This window comes from Trypanosoma melophagium, assembly GCF_022059095.1.
Source record: "Trypanosoma melophagium isolate St. Kilda chromosome Unknown ctg35segment0, whole genome shotgun sequence".
Lineage (NCBI taxonomy): Eukaryota > Euglenozoa > Kinetoplastea > Trypanosomatida > Trypanosomatidae > Trypanosoma > Trypanosoma melophagium.
Genome location: NW_027125172.1, coordinates 254,133 through 272,600, shown reverse-complemented (window position 1 = coordinate 272,600; position 18,468 = coordinate 254,133). Strand labels below are relative to the sequence as shown.

Below are 18,468 nucleotides of genomic sequence, written 5' to 3'. Positions count from 1 at the left end.
GGGGTAACATGTATAATTTGCTTGTTCCAGTGTGGTCAGTGCAAATTGCAAATGGTGACGGTGAGAAACCAGCACAGAGAGATTTATTGCATTATCCGTTGTTATTTTGTGTTTGTGTGGTTGTCTCTGCAGTGTTACCAAACGGTATTTTAATTTATCTATGATTTTCTTTTTATTTTTTCTTTGAGATGGGGCTTATTTTTCTTGGAATAATTGGTATTTTCCCTAATGGGTCCACTTTCTTTACATTGGCGTTTGGTCCTGCGCGCTGTGTGGGGTGTACTGTGGTGTTTTTCTGCACCCCCATTTTCTTTTCAGAATCCTCGAACACACACACACTGACACAAACACGATAAGGGTGAAAAGAAGAGAAAAATCTTTCAACCCCTAAACTGGGTCGGCAACTGGCCTTTAAAATGTTTAAACGGCCGCCTCGGAACGGCCCGACAAGCTGCCTATCCGGATTCGCACTTCTTATTTCAATAGGTCTCTCCCCCGGTAGGTTTGAAGAGTATCCAAAAGATTTATTTCTTGTAATGGCAATTGCTCCTTTTATTCAGTTGAAACTGCGCAAATACGATGTGAACTCCAAAGGATAATGCCACCTCAGAAAGCAGGATTCACATATTTTTTCTCCTCAACCCCAGGATGTGCCAAAGGCAGTCTCTCCAATTTTACCGCACCCTCCACCCTGTTCCATACGAACGGCTCCCGTTCCGACGCCGCACCAATTGCCAAAGCACAATGGGTCAGAGAGTGTGGCGTAGTTTGAGCAAGTTTGAGGGGATAGACGTGCTTTCTGAGTTATTTCAATAAGCGAAAATCAAATGTGTTTAGTGATGCCCTCCTCCGCGTAATCAAGGGCGTTTGGTTTCCTTAGAATGCGCGGCGACGGTTTGCAAGAGCAGCGGATCTCTTTCATGACCTCTCTTTTTATGCTGAAGAAAAACAAGAGATAGGAGATTTTTTTTTCTCCCTACCCGATTTTTCCATTGCTTCCAAAAAGCCAACCGCCAAGCCGAGTTTTTTTTTTACGCCAAAGTTCCGTGCAAACCCGCCCCAACATAGCTTTGCAAGCAACTTTACCCCCAATACCAACGCCAAAAGTTGCATTATTCACGGATCGAATCAGCAATAACCAAGACACCCTTCCTGCAACTGCGCCTTGCCCGCGGGTGCGAAATAGTGTGTCGCAACGGTCCTCGCCGCTCCGGGGAAATGAAAGGCGCCACCTGCTCAGCGCGCGGCCCCCGGGGCGGCGAGGAAACCCAGCATTTTGCGGCACCGACATCCCAGGGGAATAACGGAGCAGGGTTTGCCCTTTCCTGGGTTCCGGAAATCGCTTGGGCATTCGGGCCTTTTTTCCCTTTGGCCCAACCAGCGCCCGGGGCGTCTCCGGGATCCGCTTTGGCGGGCCTCGGGATGCAGATCAATCCGGTGGTGTTTTGGCTGCATTGCTTGTCACTTACAGCTTCTTCTCCTCCTCCGTCGTGGCGCCCCTCGCCTCTTGTTGCACCTGCCATCCGCTTCTTTTGCATTGCCGCCATGTCTGCCATACGTTTCAGGACTTGAATCGAGCAGTCATCGATTTCGCCCACTTCCATGCATGGAAGGACAGACTTGGGAGGCATGCACAACCCGTAGATGAGGTCGAGGTCAGAGTTCGTGGTTTTTCCCTTAACCATGTTGCCGCCACTCAATACTACGCTCTTGAGTGGCGAGCACCGCTTCAGTTTTTGTGCACTTCATTGTCTCGTGTGTGTTGTACATTTCTTCGCCGTGGTCTTCAGCTTCGCCACCGCACATTGGGTAGTTATAACCACCCCCGCGTCCAACACGGCGTCCACCGCGCTGGGCATTTCCACCAACTCGGCCTCGGCGGTTGCTTCCGCTGCTCCTTCCAGCATAGGTGCCACTTCCGTTGTTGGCAGAAGAAAATCTTTGCACCGCGGATTGGAGATTTTGTATCTGTTTCTGCAGTTGGTCAAATCTATCCTTGACCGTTGCTCCGTCCCAGTATCCCGCTTGATTATTGTTTCCATCAAATACCGGTATGCAGGGCTCACCTCCGCTCAGGACATTGGTTGCAGGAGGAGATTGGGCAAAAAAGGCGCGGCTTTTCGGGTAAAGGAACTGTAGTGCTTCCATGGTTGTAGCCCCTGTATCTGCCGGTCGTTTAACTTCTACAGCTTCCTCCATCATGCAACGGTTCTGGGTGTCCATTTGTTTTCCCGGAAAGAGAGGGAATATAAGGTTGCCGGAGGCGACGGCTGTTGACATGGAATCCTGTATAAGCTCATTTGCATTCTGATATACCCACCAATTGTGCGTAGCGAGGCGCTCCCCAGCGGACATGTTGAGTAGCATGTCGGCCAGCATAATGTGCGGATGGCTCGATCCGCTGTACAGGAGCGTCATGAGAATGAAACTCACCTCTTGTGAAAATGGATTGTTAGATTTCATCCTTTCTACGAACGCCTGCTGTAACAAGGCCCGTATCTCTGGTTTTTTCGCACGGGCTTTTAAAACGTCGCGCCGTTCAATATATTTGTCAGCTAGTTGTCTCCATGGATGTGTTTTATATAGGCTGTCGCGTTGCAATGTGGTGAGTATTTCTGCACTGAACCCGCTGGAGTCAGCTGGTGGTTGTTCGACGCGCTTCTCCGTGTCCGGCATTCGCGAAAAGAACGATCTCGATTGAATAAAGAACGAAAACAACCTGAGCAAACACTTAGACCATCAGTTTGTGTGTAGAAAACAGAAAACATAAAAGTAAGAGATAGACATTAGTGTTGCAGTAATTAAATATAATGATATGTGCTTGAGCTTGAATAGCTTATATATATAATAAAAATAGACTAACCGTTTCATATTTCACCCTAAAAATCCACATTACCCTCAATATAAACCAATACTCTTCTGACACTCTTGTTCCCATGAGCCAAGCTCGTGGGAAAGCCCACTGCGATGCCGAACGCAGGGTTCAGCACCACAACTGAGGAATTTTTGCGGAATTTGACGCCGTCAAACAGGACGCGGTTGGTGAGCGAGTGGAGAAACTCGAATACCCTCTGTTCCCGGATCTCCCGGAATTCAAGGGGTTAAATGCAAAATCGCTCGCCCCGACGAAGGGAACCCTCCACGGGGATCCTCAGATGCAAAGCTGGAAGTGGAAAAGCTGTACGACATGCAGCGGGCAGGCCTCTTCAGCGGAGGCGGTTGCGCGGAGGCCATCTGCGATGCCAGCGGACAACAGATTGCCGCCATGGATATGGGCAACACCCAGCAACAGTTGGCCATCCTGACGGCCCAGATAGAGGAGTTGCAGCGCACGCTGCACCAGCGCAATTGCACACAGCCCCAGTTTATTAACGCGGGGCGAGCGAACATGGGGACACGCCAGGGTAAGGAGGAAACAACTGCAGGAGGACGCAAGGGACGCGGAGGTACCTTTGCTACGAACAGGCCATATCAGCACAGGGGAGGTGGAGAATATACGGACCAAGGGTTCGACCACTCCTATACAAAAAACGGTTATCCCCTGTAGGAAGGGCAAAAGCATTAAACCCGACGGGGCGAATATTAAAGTGCGTGATGTTGTGGTTAAACAATCTCGCACCAAATAACTGTTACAAGGAGGAAATTTTGAACACGGCAAAACATCTAATATTGAATTGGATACAATTTTTAAAAACTTACTTGCCTCAAAAATTAATATTACCATGCGACACCCCCCCCACGCATGACAGAACAACGTGCAAAAGAAATTACTCAAAGTTTCTCAACAAAAGAGGGCGATCTCCTCTTTTTTCCCATTTTTATTCGCCACCACTGGATTGCAGGAATCTTCAGTGCGTCGGCGCCAAAGCGGAGTAAAATTTGTTTAACCATATACGATCCAGCACCATCTCCAATGGTACAAAGAGACCTGGTGCAGGCCATCCATTTTTGGTGGCCACAAGTCGAAATTCACAGGGAAAAATGTGCGCGTCAAGAACGCTATAGCGAAGATTGCGGGATCTTCGTGACAGCACGTTTCTTTGCTCATTTCCTAAAAACACCGTTAAGGCATCCAAAACCCCTACCAAAACGGCTAAGACCATATTTACAAAGCGTAGCTGACAGCAAGACGAAACCACCAAAGGAGGATTTTCTTTCAACGATGCAATGCATTTTGCTCGATAATAAGCGCATGAACATGATTCAACTTGGCGGCGGAACGGATAATCAAAGCAATGCCGCTAATAATAATAATAATAATAATAATAATAATAATAATAATAATAATAATAATAATAATAATAATAATAATAATAATAATAATAATAATAATAATAATAATAATAATAATAATAATAATAATAATAATAATACTGCTATGAAAACGTCTTTGCATGAACCAATGGGCAATATTTTTCAACGGTATGCTGACTTGCCGGCGGAGTTGCAACGTCGCCAGTTGGGCCACATGTGGGTAGCCAAAGCAATGGCGAATCAGGCGGACGAGGCTCAAAGATCTCTCACTTTAGACAGCTTGGCGATGCGAGCAAACCGCTACAAATTTGCTTCTCCCAAACCACACGACATCGCGGATGCCATCGTGCGTCTGGGCTTCCCTGTTTTTGCGTTTGGCCTTGCGCACCGAGGAGAAAGGCATGAGAGTCTACTCGCCTTACCGGAAGAAGGCACGCAAGAAGCAAATAGTCTTCTACATCCGGCGCTGTTCGTACAGACAGGGTCCCGGTGTGGTTTGCCACCGCTCATTAATGCCGGCAAACGCCCAGAAAGCGGCGAACCGTTACCAGAGCGTAAGTTTATGCTGGGTGCAAAGTTCACGGGCCCCATCAGCCGAAAGAAGGGGGCCTCGTCAGGGTATTACGCATCAACGCGCAACCCCAAGGAGGCAGTAATTGGAGTTTACAGGCCAGTGGATGAAGCAAATTGGCCCAAGTATGATGTTGCGGACGCGACCATGTGCCACAAAAGAAAAGGGCGACAAGCTCGCCTACCAGACACGACGAAAACTCGGCCAACAGAAACCCACAGGACGACGGAACGGGCACCTCGAAAACAACAATTGCAACCGAGCGCATCCAAACAACATCAGCGTCAACGACAACAACAACAATAACAGAGAAACCGTACGACGACGACAGAAAAACTTTCGTTCAGCCAAAGGGAAACTCGACAAATCGGCACACAGCCGAACATGACACCACAACAACGGCCCCGTATGGACAGGACCTGGTTGAGTGTAGCGCGCGAGCCAGCCCAAGGAGCTACAACACTTCGACAAGAGGACGAAGAACTGGAAGAATTGGATGGTTTAAAAACTCAAAATCGTTTGAGTTTAAACGGAGGAGGCAAGCGTGCGATGGGGTACGCTTGCCCACGGCAATGGGTTATTTACCCAGACAAACCCCCTCACGTAAGCCAGCTGGCCTGGAGAGCTGTAACTCCTGCCCAAGGGAAAGGGCAAATACGATGGTTACGAGAACTGCGCGGCATGCCGGAGGATTTACTTACAGCCAGCCTGCCCAAAGCTCCGATAGAGCTGGTGCGTCGAGCAGCGTTGGCGCGGGGAAGGAAATGGACAACCATTTCCAAGGTGTTGGCACTTATCAAGGTCGCCCTCCTCAACCTCCCATTGTATTCCAATCAACGAGAAAGCATCGACGTTTCGAGGAATCCCAGTTAGCGAGTCGCAGCGCAGGCGGCACACAGGCTCGAACGCCGTGCACCCACCAAGCCGCCAGCACCGGTGGCTTACGAGGGGGTGAAGAAGGCAGACGGGTACTTGCGCGAGAGTGCCCACACGCAGCCCTGTTTCTCATGATGATTTGGTGCAGCGCGGCGAGGGCAGGCGACATTGGATCCCTGCACGCGGAGGACGTGCGAATCGGACCGCTAACGGGGGAAAGAACCAACAGCAACAGCAACAATATGGCACGCCTCACAATGACCATGCGTTATGGCAAGGGAGCCAGGTTTCGAGGCCCATATCCGGTAGGGGCGATGCTTCCAAGCGAGGACGCGCCTCTCCTGCAACACCTTTTAGCCAGCGGATGCCAAACCAACGGCTGCTTCAGGACGACGCAGAACTCCGGAACAGAGTGCGCCAGGCACTGCGGAACGAGAATCCGCCATCCGCCCTCCCGTCGATACGGAAAGGAGCGACGCGACACCTGGCCGCGCAGGGGGTTTCGGAGGAAGAGCCTATGCACTTAACAGGACATACCCGCGCCGACACTCTGCAACGGTACCTGGATTATGGCCTCCAACTGACGCGGGAGGCAGAAACAGCGCAGGACAACGCCGCCCGTGCCCTCCTCGAGCGGAATTCTTAGGAAACAAGGCCCCGAACGCACGCGAACTTGGTCTAAATGATGCCACGTTATACGCGGAAATACTGCGGGCGGAAGGAAAGGAACTCCCTCCCCATGTGGTGGATGGAATAAGCGGAAGCATACAGGATACTGCCAATTGGCCGCTCCATTTGAAGGAGACCACGCCCCTCAACATCGAAGCCGTCAGAGGATTGCCTACAGCTCATAATGCTACCAAAGACTTCCTGGAGCGAGCGCTGTGTTTCATGACGGCCAGCTTTTACGACGGACTACGCGCATCTCGTACGATCAAGAAGGTGCAGCTCCCGATGGCTGACATACAGAGGGCAGTCGAAATAGGAAAGTTTGAGCGCGTACCGAACTTTGTTGACCCCCACCGCGGTTTTCAACTGGCAGAAACCACACAGCCACCGGTGGAGTGCAGGGGCAATGCACCCACCGAGAACAATGACGTTGTTACAACCGCAACAACGCACACGACACCCGGCCATCGGGACGAGTCTCGCAACTAACAACAAAACATTGGCCGCATCCCGGAAGGTTTCCACAGAGTGAATGTATTTGCAGTCGCTGAGATGAAAGGGCGACGACGCCTTATTACCGAACCTCACCTCAACGGTGTGCTCTCGAAGGCGGAGATGCCAAGCTGTGAGTACCCCTCTCGTCTCAAAAGGAGGCAGGATCTGCGCCACGCACGATATATGCTTCAGATTGATTTTGAGGCGTTTTACGACTCGATCCCACTGATGGAGGAAGGGCTGCGCAACAAGTTCGTATTTCGGGCACGAGATGGTGCACTTTACAGACTGCGCACATTACCGACCGGGGCAAGATGGAGTGTGGCCGTCGGACAGGCTGTGACATGGACCATTGTCGACATCGACACGAGGTGTACGATCCTCACAATGACCGAGAATATCCTTATTGCTGCGCCCGCTGGGGAGGAGGCAGAGCTTGTGCAAACAGTGCGGCAGATTGTCGACCGTATTGAGGTTGCAAACCTATGCACATCTCCAAGCCGGGAAGAGCTGCGATCATGGTCCGACAGAGCCATGTTGGAAGAGGCCACCAGGGGGAATGTTTTCCTCGGTGAGGAGTTTGCGTGGATCGATGGTGAGTGAAAGGTGCGCAACTCCATCAAGACGGTGGCGAAACTGAAGCTGGGTTTGGTACAACAACCGTACAGGAGTTTCACGTGCGGAGAATTTGCGTCAAACGTGTCACTCATTCTTTATGCGTTGCATACAACAAGGTTAAACCCTGCTTCAGCGTTTAACCTCTTGCGTGCGTACCGAGTGGTGTGCCGTCAGGTGGAACGTGGGCGAGGATTGGAAGAACCAATTCCGTACCTGGATTCTGGGGTTCGTCAAACAATGATGACGTTAGTCGCACAACTGGTTCAGTACCCACACTGGACCATTGCGGAAGAGGCGGTCGCCACCTACAATGATGAGGATTACGACATCATTTGTTTTACCGACGCGTCCGCAGATGGGTGGGGAGCTATAGTGGTTATGAACCCACCAGCAACACCCCAATCAGAAACGATAACGGACGACAGGTGGACACCGCACCGCACCATTTACCAGCAGAGGTGGATCCAGGATCTCGATCCGCGTAGCAAATTGCGACCGCTGCAAGGACCACAACTCGGAAGCCGAGGAGAAGGGACGCGACAAGTTCCTCAGAGCGGTGATACATTCAATGCGCGCCACTCGGCAAACGCGGAACCCCGGGCGATACATCTCCCGTTGCGGCACCTTGAACGCCAGGGTGTGCTTGTTCCTGGCGAATCTCTCGACCACAAAGGAACTAATAACAACGGCGTAACGTTAAATACCAATACCGACGTTACGAGAAATGGCCCACAGCGACGGCCGGTTCGAGTGGCGGTTGTGATCGATCACTTCCCCATTGCACACGCGCAAAGGCGACCAAACGGCTTCGGCGGCATCGGCCTTGGCTATGCACTGAACAGGTTGTTTGAATACACAAATGGCTTGTTCCACGCGAAGGCGGTGCAGGTGGTCTTCTTCTACATTGCCGGACCCTGCAATCCGGCAGACCGCTGCTCGCGCAAATTTGGGGTAGATAGGGGAGCCCCATCAATTACGTCACATCCGGCGGACGACTGTCTTGTTCCGCTGCTGAGAACCAACTACGGCCCGATCTGCAGAGGGCAAAGCGAAGCACACGAGGCTCTCGCCGAGGCGGAAGGTGAGATCGACACGGATGATGATTATGACGTTTAATGCCTCAAGGAATTGAAGCATAAGGGCTAAGCGCACACTATGGGGAGCGTTCTTTCCAACCCCGAGAGCCAAAGTACAAGCCACAGAAAGCGAGAAATATCTTTAGTATTTCCCCGTTAATGATGTGTTGATGTACTGGCCTTATCGGCAAACGTTGTTTCTCGGTTTGACTTGCAGTACCACTTGTGCAAACAAGTTCTTCCTTTCCTCTTCTTCTCTTCTTCTCAGAAAAAGGACAACCCATGGCGCACCAGAAGCCTTGCGATCGGGGCCAAGCCCGCCAGGGGCGGCGGCGCAATGGCAGCGGCGGAGCGCTCTTTATTATGGAAGACGGCCCCCAGACGTGCACCCAGCGAAAAAACCCAAACCCAGAGGTCGCCAGCCAGGAATGCGGCGATGCAGACGTCGCCTTCCCGTCGTTTTCGCGGCGGGGTATGGGAAAAAAAAGGGCTTGGGGAGGGCGGCCGTCGAAAACCAGACCGCTGCCAGAACCCACGCCTGAAACCAACAGCCCCTCCTCCGCCTGGGCCCTTGGGATCCGGAAATGCCAACAAACCGTATTCCGGCAAATCGCCTGGCATGGCAAGCCCAAAAAGGCGCCCCTTTAGAGCGCCACGAGGGTTCCAGACGACGGCCAAGCCAACCCCCCACCCCCACAAACCTTTTTAAAAATTCAAAGTTGGAAAAACCATTCCACAATACCAGCAATTGGGTGCAGGCGATATATTTATCAAGAGGGTTAACGTTTGTTTCAACCCCAGAAAATACCAGATTTGCCGTTTGGGGTCCAAACCCTAAGGCCGGCACCCTTAAGTAAAAAAAAAAATGCTACATGAATCATCTTAGCCCTAGTTCCGCTATAAAAAGAACAGAAACAAAAGAGAAGACCACCAATTTAACCCCCACAAATCTGCACACCAAAGTGCGCAACAAATAACTCTATAATCTTACCGATTCGGTTGTTTGCTCGAAAACAATGGGATCTGATGAAATGGAACTGCTGAGAAGCCCTTTTAACCCGCCTCCCGCTCTCCCCTTCGCCACGTCTAATTTTTTGACAGCTTGCCCTCCGGATATCCCATCCGCTGGATTGGCCTCTGAGCCCAAGTAACTCCAAGTAGCACGCAAACCGTGCGAAAGTAAAACTTTTTCTATGGCGCCGATTTCCGTTACTAACGCCTGTGAATGCGTGTTCCCTTTTTGCCTAATGTTCATTAATCTTTTTGCTGCCAACGCGAATATCCAATGTTCCTGCCAAATGCATTTTAAAACCGTGTAACGCTAGATGAACGGCAAGTGCTTCTGCTTGGGAAATCATGCGAGGCGAGCGCTCCCAGGCACCGCCCGCCGCCAAAACCACCCCCATCACCTTTGAATAATAACGCACCCCATCCGCACATGGATGCGTCTGCCGCCAGTGTTGCCGTAGAGGGCAAAAGCTGTGGTGGATGAACCGGCTCGTTCTTTAATAATGTTTTGGGGCAATTTTCCCCCATGTCTTTTGCGTTTGGCGGTAAATTTGCCTGATCTTGTGGTCGCAACAAGCTTCGGTTTAAACCCGACAAACGCTGACGTGCGATTTTTAAGAAGAAACAATACGGGAAAAGGGATTCACCCCTTACCACGCCCCGCGGGGTGCATCATGCGTGAAACTTCACTCTCCAATTCTTCAACCGTCGTCGTTTCCGGAGACGGCGCCCCTTTCAACCTTCTTGTTGCCTTTTTGCTTGGGGAGACTGTGCGGTTCGTATGGTTGAAGCGCGCCCCGGTGGAATCGCATTCCCTCGTTTGAAAATTCTGCTCCCCAATCGTGGCCCCACAACTTTGCATGTTATGCATGATTTGCTGTCCCCAAGATTGTACGCTTCCGTGTGCTTCACTCATTCTGCTGTTATCAATCCAAACGTGTATTTTTAACCCTTTGGGCGCCACGCACTGTGAAAATACCAATTCCGGATCGCCGGCCAAAACTCTTGTAATGGCATTTAAAATCCCGGGATCACATTCACAGCCCATGGGCGGGCGAGTGAACTCAACGAGTTCACCCGATTCCGTGCGGCAGCGGAAACTTGCTCGCATCTTAACTGGTAAGGCCGCCTGGAAAAATGATGCCTTTAAACCAAACAATGTCGCCGTTTCACCGCAAACCACATCCAGGTATCGGGAAATGCGTCCCAAAGGCACATCGGCCTCACAACCATCCTTCTCGTTCTTTCCCTTGGCCAAGCAATAAATCGCCTTCCCTGCCCGGACGGTTTACCCTCTGCCCCCTTAAACGGGGCCACCCACCCTTTGGTTGGATGCGGTGAAGCTGTGCAAATGATTCCTGCTTCCTTCATACGCTGCGCATCAGCGTTGTTAATTCGTAATTTGGATTCACGTTCCTTCGAATGTGCCTTGGGGTTTTTTGCATGGCGCCCCACAACGTACCCCAACGACCCCGGGTTCTATCGTTCATTCGTTCTTAACATTTCTACTTGCTTGCGCGTTTGCTTTCAGAAACTTCCAGTTAGACTGACTATAAATATGAAAAGGAGGAATTTATTTACCATTAAAACCCATACAACGTTTTGCCGCGTGATAATGTTGGGCTCCATCATTCTTTTCATAGGCTTACAAAAAAAAAAACACGGCGCTTACGGAAAACGAAAGAGCCAAGCACTTTATCCGTTTGCACTCCAAACGAGCCAGACGGCACCCACACTCCCACCCTCCGCCACCCATCCCAGTTGTCGACGAGGAATTTGCACCCATTACAGAAGCGGAACTGGAACGGGCCCAGCGCCTTCTCCCGAAAGGAACGGCGGCTGGTCCGGATGGGATTTGCAGCGAAGCTCTCCAACATTTGGGACCCAGAACGAAAGCAGAAACCCTTTCACTTTTCAATGAAAGTCTCCGCACTGGTATTGCCCCAGCTGCTTGGAAAGTAGGTGTTATTGCGCCCCTCCCCAAACCAGGGAAGAAGGCAACAGACCTAGACTCGTCTAGACCAGTCACATTAACTAGCCGTATGTCCAAACTAATGGAAAGGATTGTAGCAGCCCGCATTCGGGATGTTATTGAATCCAAGCTGACCCCACAACAATCCGGGTTCAGGCCTGGCCACTCCACACTGGACCAATTACTACACCTGCGCGCGGCCCCCAAAGAGACCTTCATACGACTCGCGCAAAGGTGCCGTATTCGTCGATTACGCCAAGGCCTTCGATACTGTAGATCACGACCGAATTGTTAGTGCGATGCGGGAGATGGAGCTCCCACCCCACATCATCCGATGGCCAGCCTCATTTTTAAAAGGACGTCAGGCTAAAGTACGAGTCCAAGGAAAATCCTCACCGCCAATGCTATTCCACCGCGGTGTACCACAAGGAACGGTTCTAGGCCCGCTTAACTTTATTATAGTAATGAACACTCTAAGCAAACGATTATCTCAAGTTCCCCTGCTGTACCACGGCTTTTTTGATGACCTCACGCTGGCAGCACGGCATGAGAACAGAGACGTCATCAACAGTGTACTACAAAGCGGAATAAATGTGGTTGATGAATGGTCCAAGAGCTACTTCATGGAAGTAAACGCAGGCAAAACGAAATACACCCTCTTTGGATCATTGGACCAAAACCCCCTCTCCCTTGAACTACGCGGCACCCCTGTCGGTCTAGAGAAAGCTCCAAAACTTCTCGGAATTACATTCCAACACCATCGCGGAGTGTCCTTCCATGCAGTACAGACGAGGCAACGCATGAATTTTCGTTTGTTGCAGCTCGCTGTAATCTCGTCCGCCGCATGGGGCCCAAAACGAGATGTTTTGCGCGCTTTCTATCTAGCCCTAGTTCAAGCCCAGAAGCCATATGGATTTGAGGTCTGGTACTGGGATGCTTCACCCACACGCCGCCAACAATTAGCAGCAGGCCAAAACAAAGCTTGTCGAACCATAGCAGGAATCCCATTTGGATGACGCTCCGACGAAGCACTACGAGAAGCCCGTCTTCTACCACTAGAAACGACAGCCATGATACGGAGCCTCAAACACTTCTTACTATGCCAGACAAGAGGTGGATCCCTGAAAGATAGCGCTGATCAGGTTTACCACATGAACCACCCAGTCCGAACCTTCTATGTACGCATAATGAAGACATACCCAACGCTCTATATAGAGCCACGCGAGTTGCCGCTATTAACGCCGACACTGCGTTTCGGTAAGTGCGCTCGCTTCTTCACATCACTGGATAACGTCTCCGCTGACGACTCTGAAGAACGCAAAAAGGAAGCATCTGAGCGTTGGATAGCCCGACATTTCCGCCGCATGGGAGAAACACCACCACCCCGTACACATTATGAAATTTGGACTGATGGCTCGGTATTCCTGGGTGTTAAATCTGGGGCAGCGGCGATGATTTACAAGGATGGCGAACTGCAAAGCACCATGCGCAGAGGAGCCGGCCCCCTAGCCTGCAGCTACGCGGCTGAAACCATAGCACTATATGAAGGATTGCGGAAACTACCCAAGATACTACCGGCAGAAAACCCAACACCCTGCAGAGTTTCCGTATTCTCAGATTCGCTGTCTCTACTGCCAGCGCTCCGGGCTGGCCCCCTAACTGTTACGGATCCTATGCTCCGTAAACTATGGAAACTGATCCTCCAAGTGCAACGTCGCAAAGCCCGCATTCGACTGCAATTTATTTTCGGCCATTGCGGAGTAGAGAAGAACGAAAAATGCGACGCTGAGGCCAAAAAAGCTGCGGAGCATACCCAGAGGAATGGTGCCTGGATTCCCGATGTTATTGCCTACGCCAAACGCATCCTCAAGGGGAAGGCACACCTCGTCCTTCTCACAGGTGGCAAAGCGCAGGAAACTGGAACCCCACCAAAGACAACCCCGAACTAACCCGAGAAGAAGAAACAGCGCTCGGAAGATTCCGCACAGGAGTCTCGCATCGATATGGGTGGTTGCTGAGAAAAATCCAACCCCATATCCCCCTGGTTGTCGATGGCGCAATCCCCAAGAGGCAAACCACTCAGCCCCACCGAAGCCGCAAGCAACGCAGAGACACCACCCCATGAGTAAAGCATCCGAGCCAGCAGCATGCACAGAGTGCGGAGCACAATACTCATGCAGGAACACCGCAGCGCTTCACATGGTAAACAGGCATGGTTTTAAGAAGGCCGATGCGCTTTGGAAGCTCAAGTTTCCCCATGCACCACCTCCGCCGGACATACCGCCTGAGCCACCGCCGCCCAGACCAACATCTCCGGTGAATACGTTACCTCGCCAATCAGCAAATACAGAAAAAAAACATCCCTTTGCATGCAATTTATGTTGCCGAACCTTCCCCCAGAAAAACGAATCAACTCGCCACCTCAGGTGCATGCACAACGCAGAATGCCCTCCCGCTGAAAGAAAGCGCCAAAGAGCAGATGAACCAATAACAGAGGGATCAGCATTTCCACGTGACAAACGTGGCATGATAGCGCGCTCTAAAACAGGCCTCAAAGCCCACATTAGAGCACGCCATCCTGAGGACCCCAGTAAAGACGCACGCGGCACGCAGTTAATCCCACAGCCAGCATCGCTGCGCTGTGAATTTTGCCTGAGGGATTTCGGTAACATGGGAGCTCTATCGTGCCATAAAGAATTTAAACGCCCACCTGGAACTCCGATATTGCCGATTACGATAAAGGTAACGTTTCCCCGAAACAAGAAGCGTCAGCGAGACTCGTCGCCACCGGAACGTGAGGACCGCGGCAGGGTTCAGTGCGGTATGTGTAAGAAGTTCTACGCCAGCACGCCTTCACTCGCCATTCACTGCAGAAATGTTCACCATGGCGAAGGCATGCCTGCCAAAGGGGCAACCAAATCCTCCCGAAGCAAGGGCGAGAACATAAGAGACCTTGCGACCCTGATTTGCCCCACACGCAACAGACAATGCATGAGCAGATCAGGCCTCACACAACACCGCATGTCTCAACACGGGTATCAGCACATTCGCGCGCATAATAGCCAACGCACCGGCTGCGAAGAAACAGCGCTGCATCTCTTGAGTTGCCCCGCCCTTCGTCCATTGCGAATAAAGTATGCTATAACAGATATCCCTCTCCAGAAACTGTGCTTTTCTAAACAGTTAGTCCAGTTCCTTCTGGCAGTGGAGCGGAACTATGCGATACCACAGACTTCGCGGTCCAGAACCCCTACGCCTCCTTCCTCCACCCTGTAAGGCCTCTACACCCCTCTAAGACCAGCGACGAACTCGATTATGGAATCCCTGACAGGATTAGTCTCAATAGACGCTTTTCGCGATCCCCAACAAGCAAAAAAAAACAGAGGAGATCATTTAGGCCCAATCATTAACTAAAAAACCAAAAATAACAAAAATTAATAACAAAAGGAGAGTGGCCGACGGGCTCTGGGAAAGGATGGTGGGAGTAGAGAATCTCTCGTAGACTGTTTACTGTTCATAGATTGGTTGCAAAGCTAAATAAGGCAAAACTTGAAAATAACAAAACTCAAACAATAAAAACCCAAAATAACAGAATAAATATTACAAGAGCTTGAGGATCCCACAAAGCGAAGGGATTTTTCTCTCAAGCACCGCTCTTCATAGACAGCAACCTTGGTGCTCTACAGTGAGAAGCTGATAGCCGTACCGTTGGGGTAAAACCCATAAAGACACGAGGAATAATAAAAAATAAAGAAAATATGACCAACACATCCCCTGCCAAATTATTGACTGTTTACGGAGTAACTTTTCCTATGCCAGCAAATCCTGGGCCAGCCTATAATGATGCATGGAATAATTTTGTGCAATGGGCCAACACCATTCGTAATGAAGGAATGTCGAATCAACAGGTACGCTTCGGAAGCCAGTTATGCACCGAACTCAGGGTTATTCAGGCAGCAAAGGATCATCCGGGAGCGAAGATGCAGGATATCAAGGAGGCCATTGCTCAGCCTCTGCAAAAAGATATCCATTCATACAAGCAGCTATGAAGTTTCGTAAGAAACAGTCGGCACCATCACTCAGCAAGACACAATGTTTCAGATGCAGTCTCATCAGGCATTACGGCTCTGCGTGCCGGGTGCAATTGCAACGAGAGACTTTTAAACAAAAAAACAATATTTGGCCACGGAAACAGTGAATACCTGGGCCAAGGGATGATGGGATACCAACGAAAGTTAGATATTCAGGATTGGATTCGCCAACAAAACACCGTGGTTTTCTTCCGATCACACATCCGAAAGGTGACAGAAGGCATCATAACAGGAAATATATAGAAACACGCCACACAACTACACCAACGGCAAAGAATCTTCCCATCATCAACACTTCCCCACGGACGACATCGATAAAGGATGTTACGATAACACCCGCACCTTCCCAAGATCCGTACATTGTGGCGCTGGCATCAGAGGACAATCGTGTCGCCAAACGCATGTGGACCCGCACAACATGGGAACAACGGGGGTCCATAATAAGAAGATTCATCGATTTCACAGTGCAGCACAATTTAGAAATGGCGGAAGAAAGAATTTCATTGTCTATTGCAAGTTTGCAATTGGCAAAAAACCATGCGATCCAATACACGCGCACACTGATCACCATGTTGGCATTAGGGAGAACACCATCCCAAATGTTTCTGGCAGACCTCCAAAAGGCAGCGGCAGCATTGGATCCCATAAAACAAGCACGCCCAAAGTTGAAGTGGGAATTGGATATGATAAGCGATACTCTTCCACAGGAAAGCGATCGAGAGGATTTACGACTGGCGCGGGTCACAGCCAGCCGCTTGGGATAAATAACACAACTCCAAAAATAAAATTTCGTACCGCACGATCAAGGCCCAGATGCCATAATAGTGGATTGGGGAGCCTTACCCAAAAACATTCAAGATCGGCCCAAACAGGGCGGCGAGGTACGTAGCCATCGGAGGAGAAGATGCACTGCAGATCAAAACAGTCGTGAAAGGAATGAAGGGTGACGAAAAGTTAACGACACTAACCACAAAAGACATGGAGAATATCCTTCGCCCGTATGGAATGGCAGATCGCTCCATAAAGAGAGGGGCACTGGCACACGCCGCAGCTGCAGTAGTCTAACAAGATCCCGATCCACGATTACCAACACAGTTAGAGAGACATCCAGACCCCATGGAACTCCCACGAAGCACGGCGCGATATCTAGGCCAGTGGTCCGAAACAATAAACAATTCAGTGCAACCGACTTCATTGATGTAAAGGATTTGGAAAAATGGGCAACAACCAGCTGGACATTACCAATGCAAGCAAAACAAGGAATTGGCACTCCTTTTAAAAGACACAACATACTTCAGCGCCCCAACCGAACTCGGGCGGCAATACATAGAAGCTGAGGAATGATTACCGTTGCAACAAATAGACGAGGAGACACTATCCACCAAATGGGTTAGGGAGTGGATGAACGATAGAACCCGGGGTCGTTGGGGTACGTTGTGGGGCGCCATGCAAAAAACCCCAAGGCACATTCGAAGGAACGTGAATCCAAATTACGAATTAACAACGCTGATGCGCAGCGTATGAAGGAAGCAGGAATCATTTGCACAGCTTCACCGCATCCAACCAAAGGGTGGGTGGCCCCGTTTAAGGGGGCAGAGGGTAAACCGTCCGGGCAGGGAAGGCGATTTATTGCTTGGCCAAGGGAAAGAACGAGAAGGATGGTTGTGAGGCCGATGTGCCTTTGGGACGCATTTCCCGATACCTGGATGTGGTTTGCGGTGAAACGGCGACATTGTTTGGTTTAAAGGCATCATTTTTCCAGGCGGCCTTACCAGTTAAGATGCGAGCAAGTTTCCGCTGCCGCACGGAATCGGGTGAACTCGTTGAGTTCACTCGCCCGCCCATGGGCTGTGAATGTGATCCCGGGATTTTAAATGCCATTACAAGAGTTTTGGCCGGCGATCCGGAATTGGTATTTTCACAGTGCGTGGCGCCCAAAGGGTTAAAAATACACGTTTGGATTGATAACAGCAGAATGAGTGAAGCACACGGAAGCGTACAATCTTGGGGACAGCAAATCATGCATAACATGCAAAGTTGTGGGGCCACGATTGGGGAGCAGAATTTTCAAACGAGGGAATGCGATTCCACCGGGGCGCGCTTCAACCATACGAACCGCACAGTCTCCCCAAGCAAAAAGGCAACAAGAAGGTTGAAAGGGGCGCCGTCTCCGGAAACGACGACGGTTGAAGAATTGGAGAGTGAAGTTTCACGCATGATGCACCCCGCGGGGCGTGGTAAGGGTGAATCCCTTTTCCCGTATTGTTTCTTCTTAAAAATCGCACGTCAGCGTTTGTCGGGTTTAAACCGAAGCTTGTTGCGACCACAAGATCAGGCAAATTTACCGCCAAACGCAAAAGACATGGGGAAAATTGCCCCAAAACATTATTAAAGAACGAGCCGGTTCATCCACCACAGCTTTTGCCCTCTACGGCAACACTGGCGGCAGACGCATCCATGTGCGGATGGGGTGCGTTATTATTCAAAGGTGATGGGGGTGGTTTTGGCGGCGGGCGGTGCCTGGGAGCGCTCGCCTCGCATGATTTCCCAAGCAGAAGCACTTGCCGTTCATCTAGCGTTACACGGTTTTAAAATGCATTTGGCAGGAACATTGGATATTCGCGTTGGCAGCAAAAAGATTAATGAACATTAGGCAAAAAGGGAACACGCATTCACAGGCGTTAGTAACGGAAATCGGCGCCATAGAAAAAGTTTTACTTTCGCACGGTTTGCGTGCTACTTGGAGTTACTTGGGCTCAGAGGCCAATCCAGCGGATGGGATATCCGGAGGGCAAGCTGTCAAAAAATTAGACGTGGCGAAGGGGAGAGCGGGAGGCG

The 18,468-nt window shown here is 50.6% G+C and overlaps 9 protein-coding genes across 14 annotated transcripts; 5 read left to right on the top strand and 4 right to left on the bottom strand.

The window, feature by feature from the left end:
• Window positions 1-976: 976 nt before the first annotated feature.
• LSM04_008144 (uncharacterized protein) lies at window positions 977-1,907 on the bottom strand (the record flags this gene model as incomplete). Its single annotated transcript, XM_067338703.1, has 2 exons — window positions 977-1,405; window positions 1,824-1,907. 2 exons carry the CDS (start codon window positions 1,905-1,907, stop codon window positions 977-979), a joined length of 513 nt encoding a protein of 170 aa, XP_067188765.1.
• Window positions 1,908-2,936: 1,029 nt separating this feature from the next.
• On the top strand, window positions 2,937-3,305 carry LSM04_005527 (uncharacterized protein; the record flags this gene model as incomplete). Its single annotated transcript, XM_067338701.1, has 2 exons — window positions 2,937-2,949; window positions 3,001-3,305. 2 exons carry the CDS (start codon window positions 2,937-2,939, stop codon window positions 3,303-3,305), a joined length of 318 nt encoding a protein of 105 aa, XP_067188706.1.
• On the bottom strand, window positions 3,152-3,724 carry LSM04_000591 (uncharacterized protein; the record flags this gene model as incomplete). Its single annotated transcript, XM_067338702.1, has 1 exon — window positions 3,152-3,724. One exon carries the CDS (start codon window positions 3,722-3,724, stop codon window positions 3,152-3,154), a length of 573 nt encoding a protein of 190 aa, XP_067188608.1.
• Window positions 3,725-3,742: 18 nt separating this feature from the next.
• Window positions 3,743-5,131, top strand: LSM04_005566 (uncharacterized protein; the record flags this gene model as incomplete). The annotated part of the gene is made up of 1 exon (XM_067338700.1): window positions 3,743-5,131. The coding sequence occupies one exon, from the start codon at window positions 3,743-3,745 to the stop codon at window positions 5,129-5,131; it is 1,389 nt and encodes a 462-aa protein (XP_067188707.1).
• Window positions 3,849-4,103, bottom strand: LSM04_008218 (uncharacterized protein; the record flags this gene model as incomplete). Its single annotated transcript, XM_067338699.1, has 1 exon — window positions 3,849-4,103. The coding sequence occupies one exon, from the start codon at window positions 4,101-4,103 to the stop codon at window positions 3,849-3,851; it is 255 nt and encodes an 84-aa protein (XP_067188768.1).
• Window positions 5,132-5,209: 78 nt separating the features above from the next.
• Window positions 5,210-5,698, top strand: LSM04_006262 (uncharacterized protein; the record flags this gene model as incomplete). Its single annotated transcript, XM_067338698.1, has 1 exon — window positions 5,210-5,698. The coding sequence occupies one exon, from the start codon at window positions 5,210-5,212 to the stop codon at window positions 5,696-5,698; it is 489 nt and encodes a 162-aa protein (XP_067188721.1).
• A 137-nt stretch (window positions 5,699-5,835) lies between these two features.
• Window positions 5,836-6,859, top strand: LSM04_002631 (uncharacterized protein; the record flags this gene model as incomplete). 4 transcript variants are annotated; one of them, XM_067338694.1, is made up of 2 exons in its annotated part: window positions 5,836-6,006; window positions 6,113-6,859. In XM_067338694.1, 2 exons carry the CDS (start codon window positions 5,836-5,838, stop codon window positions 6,857-6,859), a joined length of 918 nt encoding a protein of 305 aa, XP_067188647.1. The 4 variants fall into 4 exon arrangements, with proteins under 4 accessions (XP_067188647.1, XP_067188649.1, XP_067188646.1 ...); XM_067338696.1 differs by having other exon boundaries at window positions 5,836-5,968; window positions 6,031-6,347; XM_067338693.1 differs by having other exon boundaries at window positions 5,836-5,987; window positions 6,113-6,347.
• Window positions 6,860-6,922: 63 nt separating this feature from the next.
• On the top strand, window positions 6,923-9,268 carry LSM04_007286 (uncharacterized protein; the record flags this gene model as incomplete). 3 transcript variants are annotated; one of them, XM_067338690.1, is made up of 2 exons in its annotated part: window positions 6,923-7,426; window positions 7,508-8,599. In XM_067338690.1, the coding sequence occupies 2 exons, from the start codon at window positions 6,923-6,925 to the stop codon at window positions 8,597-8,599; spliced, it is 1,596 nt and encodes a 531-aa protein (XP_067188746.1). The 3 variants fall into 3 exon arrangements, with proteins under 3 accessions (XP_067188746.1, XP_067188747.1, XP_067188745.1); XM_067338689.1 differs by lacking the exon at window positions 6,923-7,426 and adding an exon at window positions 8,876-9,268 and having other exon boundaries at window positions 7,721-8,434; XM_067338691.1 differs by lacking the exon at window positions 7,508-8,599 and having other exon boundaries at window positions 6,923-7,468.
• On the bottom strand, window positions 8,824-9,180 carry LSM04_008952 (uncharacterized protein; the record flags this gene model as incomplete). Its single annotated transcript, XM_067338692.1, has 1 exon — window positions 8,824-9,180. One exon carries the CDS (start codon window positions 9,178-9,180, stop codon window positions 8,824-8,826), a length of 357 nt encoding a protein of 118 aa, XP_067188784.1.
• Window positions 9,269-18,468: the final 9,200 nt, after the last annotated feature.